Here is a 22,749-nt window from a genome sequence, read left to right as displayed (position 1 = left end):
AAGTATTTCAGGGCACTTTATATTTATTAAAACCCTAGTGATACAAGCTCTTTTTATACCAAAATATTGGTGCAGCTTACAATAGGTGACTTAGCATCAAGGTAGTAAGTAGTAGACTAGTCATTATAACTCAGAAGTCCAAAATACTAATTAACTAGTCAGTGCATTGGGTCTACTGCTCAGGACAAATTGTATGTGTGTGTGGTTAACCCTTGAGAGCACATGCTTGGATGTAATAACTAATGGAAACAATTATAGAACCCCAGACATACAAAAGTGGCACAAGAATGCTTTCTGGTAATGATGGATACAGTTTTATTTGCCTTTTGATTTGGGGTATTCTGACTGTGTGAAATTTCCTTTCATCTGGTGCCTGGCCTTTTTTTTTTATGGCAATTGCTATTTTCTTTATATTTAATTGTCATGTGTTACCTATACTGAGTCTAGACCAGGGGTGGGCAAACTTTTTGACTCGAGGGCCACAATGGGTTCTTAAACTGGACCGGAGGGCCGAAACAAAAGCATGGATAGAGTGTTTGTGTGAACTAATATAAATTCAAAGTAAACATCATTACATAAAAGGGTACGGTCTTTTTTTTTTTTTTTTTTAGTTTTATTCATTTCAAACGGGCCAAATCCGGCCCGCGGGCTGTAGTTTGCCCACGGCTGGTCTAGACACTGGGCCTGAGAACAAGTTGATTGTGATAAAAACCACCCTTTAAGTCGCTGCCTTACAGTGATCTCAGCATTAAGATTGGGGGGTTTTTTTTGCTAAGAAATTTGTGTTTTTAATATATGGATTAGTATGTTTATATGTATATGAGTGTGTATGTGTATCTATCTATCTGGTAAGTAAAACCAGTAATTGAGGAAAGGGGAATGATCATTAAGTGTGAAGCAGAATTACTTTTATTCTTTCACTACTAATTTGGATCTGAAACTTTTTTGACCTTTGTATAGTTATTTTTTTTCTGGGATTCAACAAATGTGTTTGTAATAGCATCCCAAAACATCCGGAATATGCTATATATTATCACTGGTGAGCATTTGAGTTAAAGTAGAACACAGTTGACCCTTGACCAACATGGTTGGAACACGTGTGGATTCTTTTCTCTTCCCTATATAAGTTGATCTGCACAGTTCAAACCCATATTGTTCAAGTGTATATTGTAATAACTTCCCTTAACTTTTTGTTCTCATTTACCCAACTGCATCATTTGATAAAGGTCTTGTAAGTGGATAGAAGTATTTACTATATTTTGTTTTGTCTGTGTTCCTCTCTGAGTAGAAATTCCAACAGGTTTGTTTTGATAAAGTGCTGTACTTTAGCTCAACATATATTTTTAAAATTAAGCAATTTTATAGCAGGCTGTATAGTTTTCTTTCAGTTAAAAAATTATAATGTTACTTTACAATAGCTAGAGTGGTCAGTAAGTAAAGCTTTGCAGCTTTAGAATTAGCATAGCTTATGTACAGTATTAAGTTTTCTTCAGCCTGAATGCAGAGCCTGTAAAAATTGCTTCTCTTGGGTAAAATGGAATTGTAAAAGGTTTAAAAGTTATTTCATTTTAATAAATATAGAAGTTAGAAATAGACTCTATGGGGTCTTTGGGATTGATTTCAATAATTATACTATTTTGAAAATCAGTTTGCCCCTGCCTAATTTGTAAAAGGTGGGGCTGCCTATGACAGGGCTGAGCTCCTGGGACACTTACTTGTGCGGGAACTATCTGGTTTGGCGGTACTTGAGCTACTTTATAGAGAAATACTACCATCCATTGTGCACACTCCTCCGTTGCCTTTCCTCTCTCTCTCTTCCTTACTATCTCTTTGCTGTCTCTTCTCTGTCTATCCATCCCCAATGTGCTGCTGTTCATCACTTCCTCCAAAGCCACCACCATCCTATTCTATTTTTCTTAAAAATAAAACAAAACACCACAATTATTAGTTTTTAAACAGAGAGCTGTTATTAAGACCTTAAGGCTTTAATAGTTTGTGTACCTCCTCATTTTGGGCCCTCGGCCAGGAATTGGATAATGGATAGCTTAAAATCACTTGTGAAGTAACTGAGTGTGAAACATTGTATAGCTGGACTAAGGGAGAGAATTGAAAGACCTTTTTACCTCAGAAGTTGCTATATGTCTGATAGGGGGGAGCTAGGGGCATAGTGTGGGAAGGAGCAGCCTTGTTACTGACCTAAGATAAGGGAAATAGGAAGCATTAATGTATTCGATTGCCCTCTGTAGTCCTGTGGATCTGTCGGAAAAGAAATTGGAAATGTTGATGTTGCTGATTCTGAAATTATTTTGATTTAGTAATTGAGAGGGCTAATATAATTTCTTTAGTTTGTAAAATACAAAATATGACTATGATGCCTAGTTATTATGTGTTGATTGTTTACATTTCATTAGTTAGTAGTTGCAAAATGGCAGACCCTTTACAGATTTCTCCAAGTGGTTTTGAATTGTTAAGTGAATTGTTTTGGTAAGAAAAGTAAAACTTTGAAATTAGCTGTAGTTAGATGTTAAGTCAGTGGCTATGTTGGATTTAAATTTAGTAGCTTCTAAAGATCTATACCAGGCATTTCATTCATTATTTAATTCTATACATAGAGACAACAGCCTTAACTTAATCTGTAGGATTTTTAAAATTTATTTTTTTGGAAATGTAAAAACATACACAGAAGTAGAGTGAATAATATTAACAGACCCCACCTGTCTGTTACCCAAGTCCAGCAATTATTAGGATTCTGCCAGTCTTACAGTGTGTAAAATATACAAGTTACATAACTTTATTTTTAAAATACACAATACAGATAGATACATTGATGTACTCAAAGTTTGTGTGAGAATGTTAACTCTTTTCATACATTGTAAATTTAATACTGTTAGTCACCTTTTGGTGGGGGGATGAAAACAAAGGTTTTATCACAGCATTACCAAAGGCTAAATGTGTCAAATTGAATCCTGTTAGTCCCCATAATTGGAGGCCCCCAAACAAATCTGCTCCATTTTCCCTAATGTGGAGAAATTTAAAAGATTGTAAGGAAACTCTTACAATGAGAACCATGGCCAGCAGTTACTTGGGGTAATAATCAGGTTGGTTTGTTAGTCACCTTTTAGGATAATAGTGAATTCATTTGTCTTCTAACTTATTAAAGATGTCTGAGCCACCACTAACTTAATGGAGAACCACATCTGCTATAAAGATTTTAGTTTTCTTACCTCTTACAAATCACATTTTATTTTATATACACTTGCCTATCTGCAACTTTTTATGGGCCACCAATAATGGTCATTTCTAGAATATCTAGGACAGTATTTGAGTCAACTTGAAGTTGGAAATTACTAAATCTTGTTCTGCACTCTCTCCTTCTCCATGTTCTAGTTCAGCTGAGCGTATGTATTGATTGATGAAGGAATACATGTTACAACTCGTGAATAGTTTGTTAAGGAGGGAATTTTGATTACTTGCTACCCCTGGACCTAGTAACAGTGATTAGGAACTTAATTATTTGCTCTCTCGTTTGCTCCTCTTTGGAAGAGTATTAAGTTGTCTGTGTGCCTGCAGTTGTGGGGTCTGTTCATTACTAGTCACTACAAGGTGATGGTAGCCTTAGTTTTGAATTTCCTTGCTTTTATTAGTTTAAATTAAACCCATGGGGTAATTATTCTACCCTAGTGCATGGGGAAGCATAGTCTTTGGGAGCTGTGCATCTATTCTAAACCCATGTGTACTGCATTGAAAGGTATCTTTAACATTATGATGCTATTTGGCATGTTTAGTTTACTGCAAGGAGTGTACTTATTTAATAGGACCCTTAATAAGCTCCCTCTATACCAAAAAAATATTTTAAAAATTATACTTAAGATAACTTCGTAGTATTCCCCAATAGAGTGCATGTAAAGCAGCTAGCCCTTTCTAAAATAAAACTTATTCCTTTAACCGGTATTCATTTAAGTGGGTTTCTCTGTACTTCGTTTCCATGGAAATAGCGAACAGCTAACGTTATTTATAAGGTGGAAGTAAAATAGGGTGCCTAATGGGACCCCATGCTGCTCTGATGAAGAGACTTAGGAAAAAAATCCATGCTCATGGGATTTTTTTTTTAAACAAGGTTAATGGAAGCCCTGATTTCAGTCTTCTGTAACAGAACATATTTTTGGTTTTAAAGGCTAGCATTAATATCAAGCAAACTCTCTTTTTGGTCTGTATTGCTTTCACTTTCAAGTTTTAGGACTGCTTACTTATCAGCCTGATTGAGGCTTTATGCTTCAGACTCCTCTGTTTCTTTGTGGGTTTTGTTTAAAAAGTTAAAAATCCCCAGCATATTGTAGCTGTTTCAGTTTCTCATTGACATTTCAAAGTACAGATAAAAAGCTAAATGTTCATTAATGATAGCAGTGGTGATAAAGAATCAATATGTTGGACTACATAGATTTTTTTTTTAAATGTGAACGTTAAGGAACCATTTTTAGTTTTCAGGCCTTCTCAGGTTCTTTCTTATTTGTGTTGTGGAGCTAAATCTGTGTACTAAGAGAGAAAAGATCCTAATTTTCTTTTGGTGATAGAAACTGGGGAAATCTTAAGTTCTCTTTTATTTATTTTAAACAATGGATTGTTTCCAAAGCCTTTTAATTGAAATAAATGTTAATTCTTTTAGTCTTTGTGGATTTGGGATAAACCTTGGCTTTTTCCTCACTTCTTCGGTAAGGCCTACTCTTAGTTTTCTAGGCCTACCACAAAGCCTTGCATTTCGTAAGCCCCTTCAAGTGAAAGAATATCATTCCCTTTGTGTTTGTGATTGGTGTGTGTGTCTGTGTGTGTGTGTGTCTCTGTGTGTGTGTGTGTGTGTGTGTGTGTGTGTGACTAATTTTTCTATAGCCTGAAAGGCACCTGCTCATTTTCCAGCCTGGTGAGTACAGCAGTGCTATATTGAGAAGGGAGGCAGTGTGGAACACAATAAGGTGCTATAATTTTTATTTAGTTAGTTTTGGTCGTCCTTGGCAGCTTGTGATCATTATCCGTTTGTCTAGAAGTACTCTGTGATTATTCCTGGCTATCAGTGCAGCAGGAGTTTTCTTCTGTGTTTTAAAAGCAAGGAATGTAGTGTACTTAGGGCTCCACCAGGGGAAGAGTTTTTGTTTCGTTATTTTGTGTGTGTGTGTGTGTGTGTGTGTGTGTGTGTGTATGTTTCTTTGGACAAGGTTCTGGCTACTATGGGTTTACTGTGCTCTAATTTTAAAAATTTGGTGTTTTAATTTTGTTGTGAGAGGTATTTTATCTCCAGCAGTTCACTAGTTTCTTCTGTGCGTATTAGTGCAATTTTATAAAATTGTCTTAAAGTGTTAATCATTCCTTTAGTTTAGCTTTTTTTTTGTATTTTTTAAATCAGGTGTTTACAGTTCACTAGTTTCTTCTGTGTGTATTAGTGCAATTTTATAAAATTGTCTTAAAGTGTTAATCATTCCTTTAGTTTAGCTTTTTTCTGTATTTTTTAAATCAGGTGTTTACCAGTGACCTTCCTTAGTGACTTATTGGAATTATCTCTGTGCTTTAGAGACATAGGAATTTGGGTCTCTTATCCCATTTCTGAGAGAACAACTCCCAGTAGTTGCAGTTAGTGCAATAGAAAGGGCTTCCGCAGATGCAGAGCTGGGCATGGATCCTCCTCCTTGGTGTTTATGCTTTACACCCAAAACTCATTAGTGTTAATCGGAGGCACTTGCTTAAGTCCCTGTACACCAAGATAGACCCAAACTCCTGTAATGCCTTACAGATACCCAAGTTATTGTTTTTTGTTGTTGATGACAAGAGTTTTGGTTCTGAGGTTAACTTATTATTAAGATAAGAGTTTGAGTTGCCTTGGGATATGGGGTGATTTACTAAATCTGACCTGTAATTAAGTTTATGTTATGATTAGACTCAGAAAACATTTATAGCTTTGTGAGCTATGGATGTTTGTGAATAGGATTTTTGTACTTGGTAGCATGATGAAAGCAAGATTTCTTCTTTTTGTTCTTTCTTCCTAATATACCTCACTTATAAAAATAAATGATTTTACAAGTTTTTGTACATATTGTAAGAGGACTTAGTAAAACAATTTTTTATTTGTGAGCCTTTCTACAATTACTCCCTGGCCTCTTAAGTCTTTTGTCAGTTAATGTTGCTCACATTTTTCAAGCATGTAGAAGCTAATAATGTGTACTGTCTTAGAGCTTGGAAAATGCAATTATTGGTCAAGTATTAGATAATCACTGTTTACTACACTTATCTGTGAATTGTGGATTTTTATTACTTTCATTTATTTATTCACAGACTAGTTGGAAGACTTCTAGATTGAGAGCAGTAAATCTGGGTGTTAGGCTGGGCTTTGCCTCTTGTTATATGTGTAGCTTTTGGCTAGTCATCTAGACTTCTTGAGCCATTCTTCCCCTGTGAAATGATGATATGGATCTGGTACGCTGGGTGTCCTTCCTAGCTTTAGGCTATTTGAGAGCCTTCTTTTCTAGGTACTAAAGGAAATAGAGGACTGTAAGGCTGTAGTTCCGCATCCTGTCTACCTATTAGAATCTTCTGGTTGAACTTAAAAACACACACACACACACACACACAGATATCTGGGCTTCAAATCAGACATAATAAAATTTAGAATCTTAAGGGTAGGGCCTGGTGAATCTATATTTTTAAGTTTTAGATTTATCCTGATCTAGGTTTGAGAACTACTTGTACAAAGCATTATTTCTAGTGTGTGTGTGTGTGTGTATGTGTAATTCAGTTAAGGTGATAAGGCATATAAATTACATTGTGAGACGTGAGACAGTATATGATTAAATTCTAAGATGAATGAGAAAGATGATAAATATCTCAAGAATTCAAAGAAAGGGAGAACTAGGAGGTGGAATGGTTAGAGAAGGTCTCCATTGGTCAGAGTGTTTATCTGGGCTCGGATGGCTGGGTGAGATTGGATAGGCTGAAAGAAAGTAAAAGGGTATTCTTGGTATAGGAAAGATCATCCTCAAAGTTTGAGTTTGGGGAGGGAAAACTATTCTGATGACAGTTTTAGTCTTTATTTTAGTTTTCTAATCTTGCAGCTGCTGTAGATTTTCTTAAGACTTTGAGGGAGTGAGCCATGAAGGTATTTGGTGGAAGAGTGTTCCAGCAAGAGGGAAAAACAAGTGGAAAACCCCTGAGAGGGAAACTCATTTAGAGTTTTTGAAGTACAGAAAAGAGGCCAGAGTGGCTGCAGCTGATTGAGCAATGGGAAGAGGGAAGGAGATGAGGTCTGAGAGTGGCAGCGTTCCAAATCGCTTAAAGCTTTGTGGGCCATTGTAAAGGACTTCAACATTTTCTCTGAGTATGATGGGAAGGCACTGGAGGATTTTGATCCAAGGAGTAACTAAATCTGTCTTGGATTTTGAAAAGGTCATTCTGACTGCTGAGAGAATAGACAGTAGCGGGACAAAGATGGAAGAGGGGTGGCCAGTTAGGAGGCAATTGGATAATCTAGGGGAAAGATGATGGTGTCTTGGACCAAGGAGGTGGTAGTGGTGTTCACAGTCTATATATTTTGAAGGTAGAGACAAGATGGTTAGCTCTTGAATTAGATGTAGGGTGTGGGAAAAGGGGGAGTCAATGATAAATTTAAAGTTTTGGCCCAGAGGGATAGAATTGTCATTTATTGTGATGAGGATGATTCTGAGGAGGAGGTTGGGAGGTAAATAGCCAAGAGTTTAGTTTTGGCAAGTGTTTAGTGAGCATTTGGTATATGAGTTTGGAATTCAAGGAAAGGTCTGGGCTGGAGATAAAAATGTGTCCGTCACCAGTACACATATCCTTTTATAGCCACAAGACTGAGTGCGATTACCTAATGGGAAGAGTTTCAAGAACTGAACCCTGGGGCAGTTCAACATTTTGAGGTTTTAAGATATGAGAAGGGACCAGCAAAAGAAACCCAGAAGACTGGTCAGAGAGATTAGGAGGAAAATCAAGAGTGAGTAGTGATCTGGGAATCAAGAGAAGAAAAGGTTTCAAGAAGTTAGGAATTATCAACTGGGTTAAATAATACTGATTGAACAAGAGGTGAGGGCTGAGACTTTACTACTGTATTTAGCAACTGAGAGGTCATTGGTGATCTCCACAAGAACGGAAGAAGGCAAAAGGCCTATCTGAATGGGTTCAACAGAGAACTAGGAGACAACAGTGAGTGTGGTTAACACTTGAGGGTGTTTTTGCTATAAATGGGAGTATAGACATGGGACAATGACTAGAGATGGAGTAAAGGAAGGCTTTTTACATAAAAAATTAAAGATAGAAGAAACAAAATGATCCAGTAATGAGGGGAAAAAATGATGCTTAAGAGTAGGGGCGGGGTAAGAGTAAGGGGGGAATGAGAGAGGGATGTCCACGAGAGAGTAAGAGAGATGGGGGCAAGAGAGATGATTATGATATTGGGGCCTAAAGGACTAAATCCCATTAGGCAGGATTCTGCTTTTTCTTCTGAGCACTTATTTGCATTTACACTTATTTCAAATTGAATATGCTTTCTGTTTAGAAGTTAGGTTGATAAAAAGCAGTAAAACTTATTGTATATAAAATTAGTGTATCAGCTTGTTATAGTAGAAAAAGAGAAGAGATCGAATCGTCTGTGTAAGGTGACATTTTAAAGTGTCTTTGAATGACAGTTACCTGTGCTGTTCTAGTCCTTTACCAAAGTTTGTGATTGAGCATACACTGTGAACTTAATCATTTGAAATTTGTAGTGGGATGAATTTTAGCCTAATTTAAAACATGATCTAGGCCCTAGCTGGGTTTGTTCAGTGGATAGAGCATTGGCCTGCGGACCAAAGGGTACCAGGTTCCATTGCCGTCAAGGGCATGTACCTTGTCGCAGGCTCCTCCCTGGCCCCAGGCCCTGGTTGGGGCTCATGCAGGAGCCAACCAATCCATGTGTTTCTCACACACCGATGTTTCTCTCTATCTTTCCCTCTCTCTTCCACTCTCCTTAAAAATCAATGGGAAAATATCCTCAGGTAAGGATTAATAAAAAAACATGATCTAAAAAAACCACAAAAAACCCATGATCTAGTATGGAACATTTCATTTTTCTCTGCAAAATGTGTTTGTTTAATGTATATTCTTCATGTACAGAGGTTTTAGACATTATATAAAGATAATAAGTAGTTACTATACCTTTGATTTATTGATATTTTAAATTTTACAACCAGATCAGAAATCTGAATAATTAATTTCTTTACCAGTTCTAAGTAAAGCATCTGTCTTTGAGGATCTGAGGTGAATAATCTTCAGTTTGTAAAAACTCATGTAGAGTTATGTTAGCAAGTTAATATGACTAAAGCAAAAATAATTTCATTCATTTCAACTTATATATTTTGAATGTATTTTTCAAGAACAAATATATATTTTAAAAATTTGAGCAAATGTGAACATTTTGAACTACTTTAGCCAAAAGTGTGAACTGTATATGAGAAGCAAATTAAGTGGACTTTCAGTCAGCTTAACAAGAGAAAAATCAATCTTGCATTTCAGACTTAAAATAGGTTTTTTGTACTAATAGTGCAAAAAGTAAAAATTTATATATAAATCTTTTTTGTGGCTAATTTATTCATATTAAATTATAGAAATAAAATATTTCCTTTCTTTTTTTCTCAACAATTTCCAAATAATAGTCAATTAATAATCAGTCTTCAGAGGAAACACTTTAGTAGTTCTGATGCAGTGTCTAAGAATCACTAGTCTAAAAATAATTTACTCTGTTGGGGTATCTGAACCTCTTTGGGAATCTTTTTAAAGCTGTGAATCCTTTTTCCAGAATTTTCATACATACAGAATTTAACACATAGTATCATGGAGTTGGCAAAGGTCTCTGAAGCCCATTCCCAGGGATCCCTCAGGCATAAAGGATTGTAGGCTTTAAAACTTGCCCTAGATAGCTTACTTGTGTGGTTTTTCTTTAAACATTATATGTAGACTTTTCAAAAAATGTTTGGCCATTATTTATTGTAGTTTGTTTGTTAGAAGAATAACTGCTGCTGCTGGTTAAGAGGAAGTGAAGTCTAATGGAAAGGCCAGTTCAGTCAAAGGAATCTTGGGGCCATAAGCTTTTCTCCAGCTTGACTACCAAACTACCTGTGTGACATTTGAGTAAGTTACTTAACCTCTATTTGTTCCTGTGCGACTCTGCAAGCAGTTGATATCATGGTAAAATTCTTTATCAATTTGGGATTGACTGCTGCTTTTTAGAGAAATGCCCTGGAGGTAAGGTGTGCCTCCAGGGTGCCTTTTTACTGAATATGACTTTTCAGAAGAGTTTAATACTTTCTCAAATGCCATGTAAGTGATAGTTAACATCCAATCCTGTCTGCTCACTTTGAGTTTAAACATGATTTATATATTCTGAGTATAAACCATTGTTATTATATGTGTTGGAATTAGCATCTCTAATTCTGTGGTTTGCTTTTTCATTCTCTTAATGTTTTTTTTTGTGTGTGTGTGTGTGTGTGTGGTTTTTTGTTTTTTGGTTTTTTTTTATGAACAGAAGTTCTAATTTAAATTTAGTCCAAATTATCAGGCTTTTCCTTTTCATGATATTTTAAAATTGTAATAATTCTTAAACGTTTTTGTTCAAAGTCATTCATTGACAAATAATGCTGTGGGGGATTGATGCATAACAAATTATCCCCAGCATGAAAAAACTAACAAGAAAATAAACCTGCAACAGAGAGTTAAGGGTCCACTCAGTGAATTCATTCATTTAACAAATATTTACTGAGCATTTGCTATGTGCATGGTACTATTTTAAGTGCTACAGAATCTGTAGGTATCCATAATGTTAAGAATCTACTCTTTAAAACTAAGATATTATTGACATATAACATTGTATTCGTTTTAGAAATACATCATAATTATTTGATATATGTATGTATTGTGAAATGATTATTACAATAGACTTAGTTAATATCATCACCACACATTGTTAACAATTCAAAATTGTTAAGAATCCACTTTTTAATAACCATATTATTCTATAGATTTTTGCATGATTTTTCTTTTGTTTGAGAGTTTTTCTAATCTTGGTCATTGAAATTGCCATTTTATATGGAATTGAGAACTTTAAAAAAGTACTGCTACTAAAGAAAAGGCAGGATGGAACATTTTGGAAATGAATGTTAACTGCACAAATTCAGGCCCTTTAAATTACTATATGTTTGGTATGACTGCATATGATTAAATAAAAATTTTATAATCTGACATGAAGACTTCTTAAAATATCCCTTGAGGAAATGAGACCATTATTGAAGTGACATCAGTCAACAAACGTACTATGTTTAAAGCATAAGGAGGGTATTTGTAGGTGTAGAGCATGGTATGTGGAGTTTAAATAATTTAATACTAAAATATTAGGGGGGAAGTTTAAATTTGTGTTTCCTAATTTTTTTTGAGAGAGAAAAATTGGGGGCAGGAAGAGTTAAAAGGACACAGTATAGCCTGGCTTGACTTTTCTCACCTTGAAGTCAACTTAATGAAGTTTATTAATCTTTTGAAAACACAATTGATAAAAGCATCACTAAGCATTGGATTGGGATCCCAAAACCTTGATTATTTTTCCCTGACTTTTTTCCCACTGATTTAATAAGTGGCGTAGAGAAAGTCACTTTTACATTACACTAGAGGCCCAGTGCACACGTTTGTGCACTGGTGGGGGGCATAGCCTGCAGGGATTGGCCCCTTGTGGGAGTGCTGCTTCATCCTGGTCAGCCAAGTGGCACTCCCACTGTGCGAGTGCACTGACCACCAGGGGGCAGCTCCTGCATTGAGTGTCTGAACCCTGGTGGTCAGTGCATGTCATAGTGACTGGTTGTCTGGTCGTTCCACTGTTCGGTCGCTGGGCCTTTATATATATAGATGGTTTATAATCTAAAACAGTGAGACTTTAAGAATGTGAATGAAAAGTTTAGTTAAAATTATGGCTATACATATAAAATGCTGTGAATTTTAAAGCCTCATAGAAGACAAGTCCATTTCAAGATTAATTGAAAAAAGGCCTTTTACGTAGATCAAACTAAGGGCCAATGATGTTAGCTCAATTTGTTAATATAAAACAACAAACAGTGAAGGTCATTTGTTGGGCATGAGAGTATATTTGTGTGTTGTTTAGATGAGGTGCATTTCATTTCTGTGTGTCTCTTAGGAAAGGAAAATCAACTTTTCCTTATCTTGAAAAAAGTGTGGAAAAGTGAAAAAACTGGAAAATTAGAGATTTAACTGCCCTTGAATTCTTTCTTGCTGTAAAAACTACCTATCTCTTCCTTTCTTTTGGGTTTTAGTGCTTTGGAGATTTTTGTGTGTTTTGTTTTTTTCTTCTTAAAATCAGATAGAGATCTTTAGGTCCTTCCGCTTTTGATGACATGTCATAAATCTGTGTTTGTCATCTAATTTCATTTTCCCCTTCTGTTATAGGGAGCAAGAGTGCTGAAGGAGGGCCAGTTTCCCCAAAATTGGTAAGTACTTTTGCCAGGCAGGCAAGGTGTTCCTGATGCTAGTTGGATAATAATTCAACTGTTCAGTGAATTTTTGCAAAAAAGCTCTCTTCCCAGAAATGAGGCTTTGCTGTTTGCACCAAGTGAAAGTAAAGTTTTGTCTAATTTCATGTAGCCAAATCTCAAATGCATTTGTGTTTCTAATAATACTGCTAGGCTTGCATGTTCCTGCATTCAATAACCTGTTAAAATGTAAAGGTCCCCTGTGTCAAAAATGTCCTTAATGCAGTGGTTAGAGCTGAAAATTCACAAGTCAGGAAATTCAAAAGTTAAGGTTCCCATTGTGTTTTGTATTACTTAATATGCTGTTAAATTTCCTGGCTTTAGTATATGTGCAAAATGGCCAGGTTAATGTAACTATGGGAACCTTGACTTTGAAATTTGTGACTCTAAAGCATTTATATATAGCTTAAACTTAATGTCAGATTGGCTTCATGATAGATATTACATTTTTTAATGTGTGTTGTTTTGTATAATTCTTAAAGAGGAAAAAATTAAAAAAAAGAAATGTAGCAGTGTGGGGCATATAGGTAAACATTTTTTTTCTCTAATATCTACTTTAAAATCTACTTTAACAGCTTATAAATCATCACACTTAATTGTTTCTCTGAACGTCTAATTCAGAATCACAGATTGCTCAGGGCAGTCTAGTGACTAAGGATCAAACAAATATTAACCTTATTTGGAGAGCATGTATTACAATAAAAAATTACATTCAAACAAGAGAGCTGGAATAGGGTAGTCCCCTAATGCAAAGCTATCCTTTTTGATTTTTTTTTGTTTTAATTCTCTCTCTCAAATAGTAATTAACTTAATGTGTGGAGTAGATACTTGGTTAAGGCTTCTTTTTGATAATTTAGGGTCCTTGAGGTGTCTTTCTTTCCTTGTAGGGATTGGGCTTTGAACATGAAAGGGAGGCATTTGAACCAGTTAACCTTGCATTTACTCCTTTTTATTTTACTTGCCTTTCTCTCACGGAATCTTTTTAAATAAATAATCAAGACCCCAACGCCCTTTACTCTGAGATGTGATAGAATCATACAATCTTAGAAAAGGGACCTTAAGAGGCCCTCTCTTCCAGCCTTTTACCCAATGGGGCAATTTCTTTTCCTATATCCCTAACAGATTGTTATTCGGGTACATATTTAATATTACAGTTATTTAAAAATGTAGCTCATTATTTTCTTTAATGTATTCTGAGGAACTCTAGTTCCACAGAAATGAATAAATACTACTGAGGTTGGGTGGGGGTAGGAAAATGTTCTGTAGTCAAATAATTTAGGAAATGCTGCATTAAAGTTAAACAGGTTTCTTTACTGCAGGACTTCTCAGAACCTTTAATATGCTAATGTGCATTGTGAATCTCCAAGAGGGGGATATGATATGCAGCATTCTTGAATACTTCTAATGACAGGGAGCCCACTACCTCATAAGGTAACCCATTCCTTTTTTGTACAGCTCTAATCCTTAGCTCTTCCTTAAATTGATCTGAAATCTATCTCCCATATCTTCCACTTCTATTAAGTACTTACTGGTTATGCCAAGACTGCCATATCCTCTGTGTTAACCTTTGTGTAGCAAATATGTATATGATTCTGGCCACACTTGTCTGGACTATTTTTTTGTCATTAAATAGTATTCTGGTAAATGTGGCAACCAATTCTAAAATTTTAGCCTCATTGTCACTATGCTCTTATACACTGATCTCCAGCCTTCTTCATTTTGAATTTCTGTGAATTTTTAAATTTACGTCAACATTCTAATTGGGTATAGTTGGGATGATTTTAGTAAACATGCTTGATTTCTGTAAAGAAAAGTGGGAAATAGAAGAGTGTGTGTGTGTGCCAGCTAGGCCTGGGCCCAGGAAGCTGAGGTAGAAACGGGATGTTAGAATGAACACTGGTGGTAAGGAGAGGTGCAGGACACTGCCCCAGACCTGGGAAGGAGGGTGCTGCGGGGATTTGACCTGACTCAAAACACTCACACCCTTGGGTTGTAGTGGTATGATCTGTGTCAGTATTACTTTTTTTTTTTAAATGAAGACCTGGCCTCCTCCTCCCAAAAAAACAAATGGGGAAAAATGTATATTTTTTTCCTCAAGCACATTCAGACATTCAGATCATCATAAATCTAGGTGTGTGTGTGTGTGTGTGTGTGTGTGTGTGTGTGTGTGTGTGTGTGGTGTAGAAATTTAACTTAATGGTTAGGAAATACCAATCTCACTAGTTGAAGTGATTGTTGTCAGCAGTATAATACCAGGATTTGAATATAGTAAACTTGTCAGAAGCCTCTAAAATCAAGATGTCCAGCTCTGTGCAGGAGCATTTTTGTTGTTGTTGACCTGTGGAGTGGTACCAAAGAGCTACCACCATAAAAACAACAATAACAGATATCACATTGGGTTTTTATGTCATTTTTATTGATTCCTGTTAGTAAATGTTAGTTTTCAATAAGTATTACTAAAATAATTTCATTATTTTTAGCATCCATGATAATTTTTAGCACTATTAGTTAAAAGTTATTGTTTTATCTCCTAACATGTTAGATACATAGTATTTTGCACAAATTAAAACCTGATATTCTAGTATTAAGCATGTGACAAGTAAGGATACATTGATCTGTCAAGACTTTCTACTTTTTATATTTTAAAAAATTATACCTACTCAAAACACTGTTCTGAGATGATAGATCAAAAGTGGAGTCTTACACCAAGTAATTCTACAGTATAGAGAACACAGAGCTAACCGTTTCTAGGGAATTCAGTCTGGGGGCACAATGTATTATGGACTTACTGTTAGTTAAAGAAACTTTGTTGACAAGTGGAGTTTTGATTGATAAAGGGTTTATAAGCAGTTCAGGAACAGAGCAGTGTTTCTTAGCAGTGAATTCAAAGTTACAGCATGACAACTTTATTAGAATCATAATGAAAGACCTGGCAGTCACATATCTCCAAGCAGAACTGTACCCAGAAAAATAGTTGGAAAGCCCTTTTTTGAAAAAAAAAAAAATTTTTATTGTTTAAAATATTACGTAAGTCTCCTTTCCCCGCCCCATTGACCTCTCCCCGGCTGCCCCCACTCCCCAGCACATGCCCTCACCCCCCTACTCTCTGTGTCTATTGGTTATGCTCATATGCATGGATACAAGTCCTTTGGATGATCTCTTACCCCCTCACCTCCCACCTTCCCTCATAGGTTGGTCAGTCTATTCGATCCTTCTATGACTCTGGTTCTATTTTTGTTCATCAGTTTATGTTGTTCATTATATTCTACAAATGAGTGAGATCATGTGATATTTATCTTTCTCTGACTGGCTTATTTCGCTTAGCATAATGCTCTCCAGTTCTATCCATGCTATTGCAAATGGTAAGAACTCCTTTTTTCTACAGCAGCATAGTATTCCATTGTGTAGATGTGCCACAGTTTTCTAGTCCACTCATCTGCTAATGGGCACTTTGGCTGTTTCCAAATCTTAGCTATGGTAATTTGTGCTGCTATGACCATAGAGGTGCATATATCCTTTCTGATTGGTGTTTCTGTTTTCTTGGGATATATTCCTAAAAGTGGGATTACTGGGTCAAATGGAAGTTTTATTTTTAATTTTTTGAGGAAATGCCATACTGTTTTCCACAGTGGCTGCACCAGTCTGCATTCCCACCAGCAGTGCAAGAGGGTTCCTTTTTCTCCACATCCTCGCCAGCACTTGTTGTTTGTCGATTTGTTGATGTTAGCCAGCTTTTTTAGAAAATTTAAAAATAGGAAAGCATACTATCCTCTCAGCAATCTAATGTGTTGAGAAGTTAATAAAAAAGTTATGTGCCTGAATAGAAGCACTAAGTGTGTTAGGAATAGCATAGGACCTTACAGTTTACAAAGGGCTTTTCACATGGTATTTACCTTATTCAAACCTCATACCATTTTTATGAAGTAGGCGGTACTGTTCCCATTTTCCTGATTTATAAGCAAACATACAAACAAATTTTAAAAACCCTGAGGCTGAGAGTGATTACATGGTGAGTAAGTGGAATCAGTTTTTTTGTTTGTTTTTGGGGACAGACAGCGTTCTTTCCATACATCACAGCTGCCTTTCTCAGTGAGACTTGATTATTGTTTTGAATGGTTGGTGGGTGGAGTTTTTATTTGTCTATGTTTTTGGTTTTTTTATTATTTGAAGGTGAGAGGCTATTAGGTGTCCCAGTGGTTTGATAATGTATAGTTTTGAAGATAACAAATGTTGATATTTTGTGCCAGGCAATTGTCCTTTCTGATGGTGGCATTTAGAGCTGTTGGATGGTGAAAGGCATTGTACTTCAATAAAATGTGTCTATTACTATTTTGTGAAGCTGTTTATTTGTACCTACAACTTATTTGTTATTTAGAACTTATTAGAGTTGGTCAAAGTATGATAAATCATCTTTTTCAGATTTAACAAAATCATACCTTCTTTATGATGTTATAAAGTGTCCCCAAATGATCTTCACATGACGGCTGCATGAGTTGTCTAAGCCCCCAAAATATTTTTAAGAAGGATTCAACATGTGCTTGCATTGTTTTTGTAAGCTATAAATATGTGTATATAATTTGTTCATTTAGGCAGAGACCAATCTCTTAAAATTGCTATCCACAACAAGCCCTTTTGAAGAAGGATATCAAATATATCTTCTAATCCCTCATAAATTTTTCTCTATAACAGGTCACTACCTTTTTAACCCTTCTTTTAAATGTTTTATTTTGAAATAAAATGAGTAATTAGCCTTTAGAGTTCTTGACAAATAAAATATGTGTCTGTAGATCTCTAATAAGTAGACAACAATCTGATGAAAGAAGTAAAAGCTGTCAGCTCCTCAGTAACGTGAGCTGCAGGCTTCTTATCCTGCCAGGCACTCTGACATTTAGAGCCTCCAGGTTTTACTTTTTCGTTTTCTGAACATTTTATTTCCTCAGTATAAAAGTTTCTGATGCTTTATCTAGCATTCCTCAGTTAATTTTTTGTTATTTAAAAATAAGTGCATATTTTTAAATAGCAAAATATAGAAAAATTTGAAATTTTTATACTCTGAAAATAAGAACGTAAATAACCCTTAGTACTACCCACTCCCAGAGATAACCAATGGCAAATTATGAAAGTGCCACCTGACCCAAACTCTAGAACACTCATGGTATTACTATTTTATAAGTCTTTGTCAGTTCGATAGACAAAACTTATCTTCTTAAGATGTACACTTCAATGACTATTGAAGGTGGGTGTTTTTCATGTTTGTTGATCGTTGTTATTTCTTCTTTAGTGAACTGCTTTTTTAGTTTTTAAAAATTAATTTGTGACCATTCTACCTGTAAAATATGTTAACTCTTTGTTGTTTATATTCTAAGTTCTCCATGTTTTTAACTTGCTGTTTGTATGAGTTGAGTTGAGCTATGACATTATATGTTAACTACCAATAAAATAAACTATGGCCTTTCTATTGTTGAAAATACCCCTTTAACTTCAAGATGATTTTTAATTTGACAAATATTGTGATCATTTTTTGATACATTTTCTGTAAAATTAAAACTAATTTAAGTACTGTTTTCAGGAAGAACTTGAGTATGTAAGTCAATTTTAGTAGAGAGATTATTTTAGTATTTAAAATGGAAATGGCTGTGTAGTTTTAACATGTGATTTTGTATGTAATGTAAACTTACATAACAAAAACCTTGGTCTAAGTCAGTAACTTAATGATTCTTATGTTTGTTTGTTTATTTATTTATTATAGTTCCAAAGATTTTCTAAGATAATAAGTAGCTGAAAAGCCCAGGTTTGTTCATCAAAGTATATCTTCTTTTCCAAATTATATCCCCTAAACATATCATCTTTATAAAATTTTTGGTTGATAATATTATTGTACAATAATCCTTTTCAAGCCTCCACAAGTGAGTTTGAAGGAATTTTACACTTTTGAAATTTATTGTTATTTTAAGTTAGAGTATTTTTATGCTTCAAAGCAATGTATAAACCCTAGGGGAGAGATTATCAGTATTGATGTTTTAAGCCTAGTGAGGGTAAGCAAATATAATAAAAACTAATATTGACAACTATATAGTCTATAGTTAATGATTTTATTATAACTGTCAAATCAGGTTTTAAAAAAGTTTTAAGAAAATGTAGGTTTACAATGGACTTTGTCCATAGATAAATAATTTATAAAAAGTGTAAAGATTATGAATCTCATTGACTTGGTTTAGGGAGTAAAGCTTATTTTAGCCTCCTGATTGTTCCCTTCTCTGTTTTTAAGAATGCTGAAAAGTTGCCCTAACTACAAGTTTTATAAGTACAAAGACGAAAAGTTTAAATTTATTCAGACAGAAGCAAACTTTGCTTTGGGAGAGTACCTAAAATCATGTCAAAAGCTACATGCAAGAAAAAAGAAAAAATATTAAAAGAGAACTTAGCCACTGAGTTAATTTAAATTGCAGTAGTGAGGAGCGGAGCAGGATAGGAAGATTCTCATATATACATCTAGACTTTTGACATTTCTCCACGTGCAGTTATGCACATAGCCAAAGAGATGCACTCAGCCTCGAAAAGAAGATAGTGTTCGTTGTAAAGCTGGAAACGTCTGTTCCATTGCTAGACCACCTCATCTATTGTGCACAATAGATTCATTTTTAATACTGCTTTTATAACTTTGTGGGAAACATAGTTACATTGCCTTGTCTTTGTGTAAAGTATTAATTTGTTGAGTGTAAACTTCAGTGAAGTTTTCCCATTTTCAGTTTTTAAAAATTTTTTAAATACAGTATAAGTTCATCCAAATGAAAGTACTTTGGCCTTCTGTAACCTCTGAGAGATCCTTAACTTTCCAGTTCCCTCTTTGGGATGTTGAAAAATGCATGACCCTGTTGTTATGTGTCTCTTTCTAAAGACAGAATGTGAAGTGAGTCTTGGATGGTTGTAGTCTCCCCCTCTAAATTCCCAACTCTTTTAGGGCAGAGGGGGTCTTGTTGAGCTCTGTAGCCTCAGAATTTAGTGTGTAGTATGGTACTGAGCACGTAGGAGGTGCATAGCTGTTTTCATGACCAGGTTAAACACTGATTTTCCCCTTTCTTCTTTGAAGTGTTCTGTAGTGTAGAGGAATGTTCAAATAATAAAACCCAGAAAGTTTTTTTATCAATTCACTACAAAAGTACTCGTTTTGAAAAGAAATCTGTTTGGGAAATTTCTTGTCCTGTGCTAGAGAATCAAATATTTTTCAACTATTATAAATGTATTGTATTTAACATGAATATTTCCTTTATACCTAACATAATGATCCAAAACATTGATTGATCTCTGCAGCTGCAGTGAGAAGAGGAGTTTGTTATTTTAAACGGAGGCTGAAGAAACTATAGAATTAGCAGACATAAGAGAAAGTGGAGAAGGTGGAGGATGGAGTTGCAGACTCTACAGGAAGCTCTTAAAGTGGAAATTCAGGTTCACCAGGTATGTTGCATTATTGTCTTATTCCACATCATGTTATTAAGTAATGGTTAAGATGAGTAAACAGGCCCATCTCTGATTTTTAGTACAAATTGTTAATCATCTTTCACACAGTTATTGCCCAACAGTCATGCCATTTGCTTTTTATCACTACTCAATAAACTCATTGATAATACTTTTAAGAACTTCAGTGAAATATTCCTGATTTCCTTTATACAGAAATGAACCACAAATATTTTTTTATATACCAAAGGCATTAAAAAAGAATTTTTTTCTGGGGTGATTTTTTTTTTAATCTGAGGGACTTTGTTCATGTGACTTATGACTTGTATATTTTAAATGAGACATGTTTGACTTGACTACCATGTATATCAAAGTTTTTACTCATTTACTTTTATACCTCTATTCTAGTCATTAGTAAAGATAATGTGATTACTTTCACAGATGTTTAAATTTCACAATTCTTACATTTTACCTCAGGTACTTAGGCTAAACCATTAAAATATGGAAATTTAAAAATATATCTGATTATATGACAATATTTTTAATAAAATACATTGTATACTAAATATAATTTATACATTAAGTATATAGAATATTTTATTTCATATAACTAACTAATATAAAAAGCTATCCTTAAATAACTAAATCATTAACATTTTTGTATAAACAGAATATCACTGTTTTATATCTTTCTGTATTCTATACATTATCTGAATGTGGTACTAGGTTTAAGACATACACATATGTAATGTTTGGTTAATAAAAAGTGATAAATGACGATGAATTAAATACTTTTGAATGTTTGGAGTGTTGGAATAGGAGAAAGGAAATGTTTTTTAAAGGTGTTTGTTCTTAGGTATGTTTTCCTTTGTTTTATCTGACTAGTCTAATGTAAGGTTAATTTCTGAAATTGTTGGAAGAACACCTTGGACTTTTGGTAACTACTGAATTTGCAAGTTGCTCAGAATTAATGGAAGAGAATTTATAGGAAAGCTTCAAAAGTATATATAATCTATACATGTATATATATAGACACAAACACACACATACTTTTTACCTTAAGTCTGTATGTTCTGCTACTTTGGATCTTGTTAAAATAAACTCTTGCTCAGCAGTAGTGTTATAGTTTGCTGTGTACAGGCAGGTTTCTCTGTGTGAAGTGTGTTTTGTTTTTATGGTAACTTTAAGAAATTTAGTATGTAATAAATAAGTTATCTATTTCAATTTAGTTTATAATAAAATAAGCACATTTTGTTTTATTTGGCTTTGCTTCTGTTACTAATGGAGGAGAATAAAAATTTGTTTACAAAAACAAGCTTGTCTTTTCCAGGACAAAAGTATTTTTTAAAAATATATTGTTTTATTGATTTCAGAGGAAGGGAGAGAGAAAGAAACATTAATGATGAAAGAGAATCATTGATTGACTGCCTCCTGCACCCCCCACACTGGGGATTTGAGTCTGCAACCCGGGCATATGCCCAGACTAGGAATCGAACCCTGGTTCATAGGTCAACGCTGAACCACTGAACCACGCTGGCCGGGCTGGACAGAACTTTTTTAACATAGAGGTGTACTGATACCCAATTTGGCTGTATGGCAAATGATGACAGTTAAGTTCACAATTTGTTCGAAGCTGACATCCTCGTAGAATAAATTTCTAGAAAACAGTAATCAATCTGAAAGTTGCATGCATCAGAGATAATATAATGAGGTTGTATGTGATTTTTGGAAATATTCCTCCTCTCAAGAAATTTTGAGATGACAAAGTTGATATTCTGCTTTTAGTTCATCCTCACAAGATCTGAACAAATCCCAATAAGATTTTCATGAAAGACTCATGACCTAAATTGAACTAAATTACTAAAAATTAAGTAGAGTTTTAAAATATTATTTTGTTTCATGTTTTAACTCAAGCATACTAATTTTATGAAAATAATTATGAAAAAATATAATGCTTAATTTTGTTTTAAAATTTAATTTACATTTTAAAATTACATTTGTTGACTCAAAAGGGATATAAAATTCTTCAGAAAGTTATCCCAAACACTATCTTAATATTCACATTAACTATCTATGTTATATATTTATTTTTAGCATAAAGTTAATAGCATTTATATTCATCCTTTATTATACATTTTGTTTTTGTAATAATAAACATTTATTGATAGTATTTTAACATATACACTCTATATTTTTATTCCAATTACATTTAGAATACTTTTCTGTTTTTTTTACTTTTACTTTTCTCTTTTAAAAAAAAATTAAGTTTTATAAATAAATCCAAGTGACATGCCTTGTTTGTAAATTGGATTTTGTTGTTCTGATGAGATATGTGGTAACCTGCATGATCACCGATCATGACAAGTTCAGGGATGCCTGGAATGACACCAAAGTAGGCACTGGCTCTTAAGCTGGGACATAATTCACCCCTTGGTGCATTTCTAGTTATGGGATGAAGTTAGAACTGAGATTGAGCTTACTGGATAGAAAGTATGTTATGAAACTACCTGGTATTGTGTCACAGAAATACATTTTTGTTTTTTATGGGTAGGGAGACAGTAAAAGTAGCAATGTGCACATGTTTGATGTTGGATAAATGTTTAAATAATAATGGCTTGTGATGGGCATCTCATCCTTTTTTGAGAAATTGCCTTTTTGATGATTCTTATGCAGAATTGATAAAAGCCATATTTAAACTTTCAGAATATTTACTCTACATGGAACAGAAGAG

At 34.5% G+C, this 22,749-nt stretch overlaps 1 protein-coding gene across 17 annotated transcripts in view; it reads left to right on the top strand.

Moving 5' to 3' along the window:
- Positions 1-22,749, top strand: part of PHF21A (PHD finger protein 21A) — a 171,216-nt gene that overhangs the window by 16,052 nt on the left and 132,415 nt on the right. For 13 of the 17 annotated variants that reach the window (XM_070427871.1, XM_070427880.1, XM_070427883.1 and 10 more), the window contains exons 2-3: positions 12,481-12,521; positions 19,875-20,018. In XM_070427871.1, coding sequence (XP_070283972.1) covers positions 19,965-20,018 — 54 coding nt within the window. In that variant the 5' untranslated portion in view covers positions 12,481-12,521; positions 19,875-19,964. Of the gene's footprint in view, positions 1-10,026; positions 10,165-12,480; positions 12,522-13,882; positions 13,995-19,874; positions 20,019-22,749 lie in introns of all 17 variants that reach the window. The other 4 variants (XM_070427878.1, XM_070427879.1, XM_070427877.1 and 1 more) reach the window with 3 other exon arrangements.

The sequence above is a fragment of the Myotis yumanensis genome, unplaced genomic scaffold (genome assembly GCF_028538775.1).
Source record: "Myotis yumanensis isolate MYYU_CA2020_CCGP unplaced genomic scaffold, mMyoYum1.0.hap1 SCAF_10, whole genome shotgun sequence".
Classification (NCBI taxonomy): domain Eukaryota; kingdom Metazoa; phylum Chordata; class Mammalia; order Chiroptera; family Vespertilionidae; genus Myotis; species Myotis yumanensis.
This window is presented reverse-complemented; position numbering and strand designations above follow the sequence as displayed.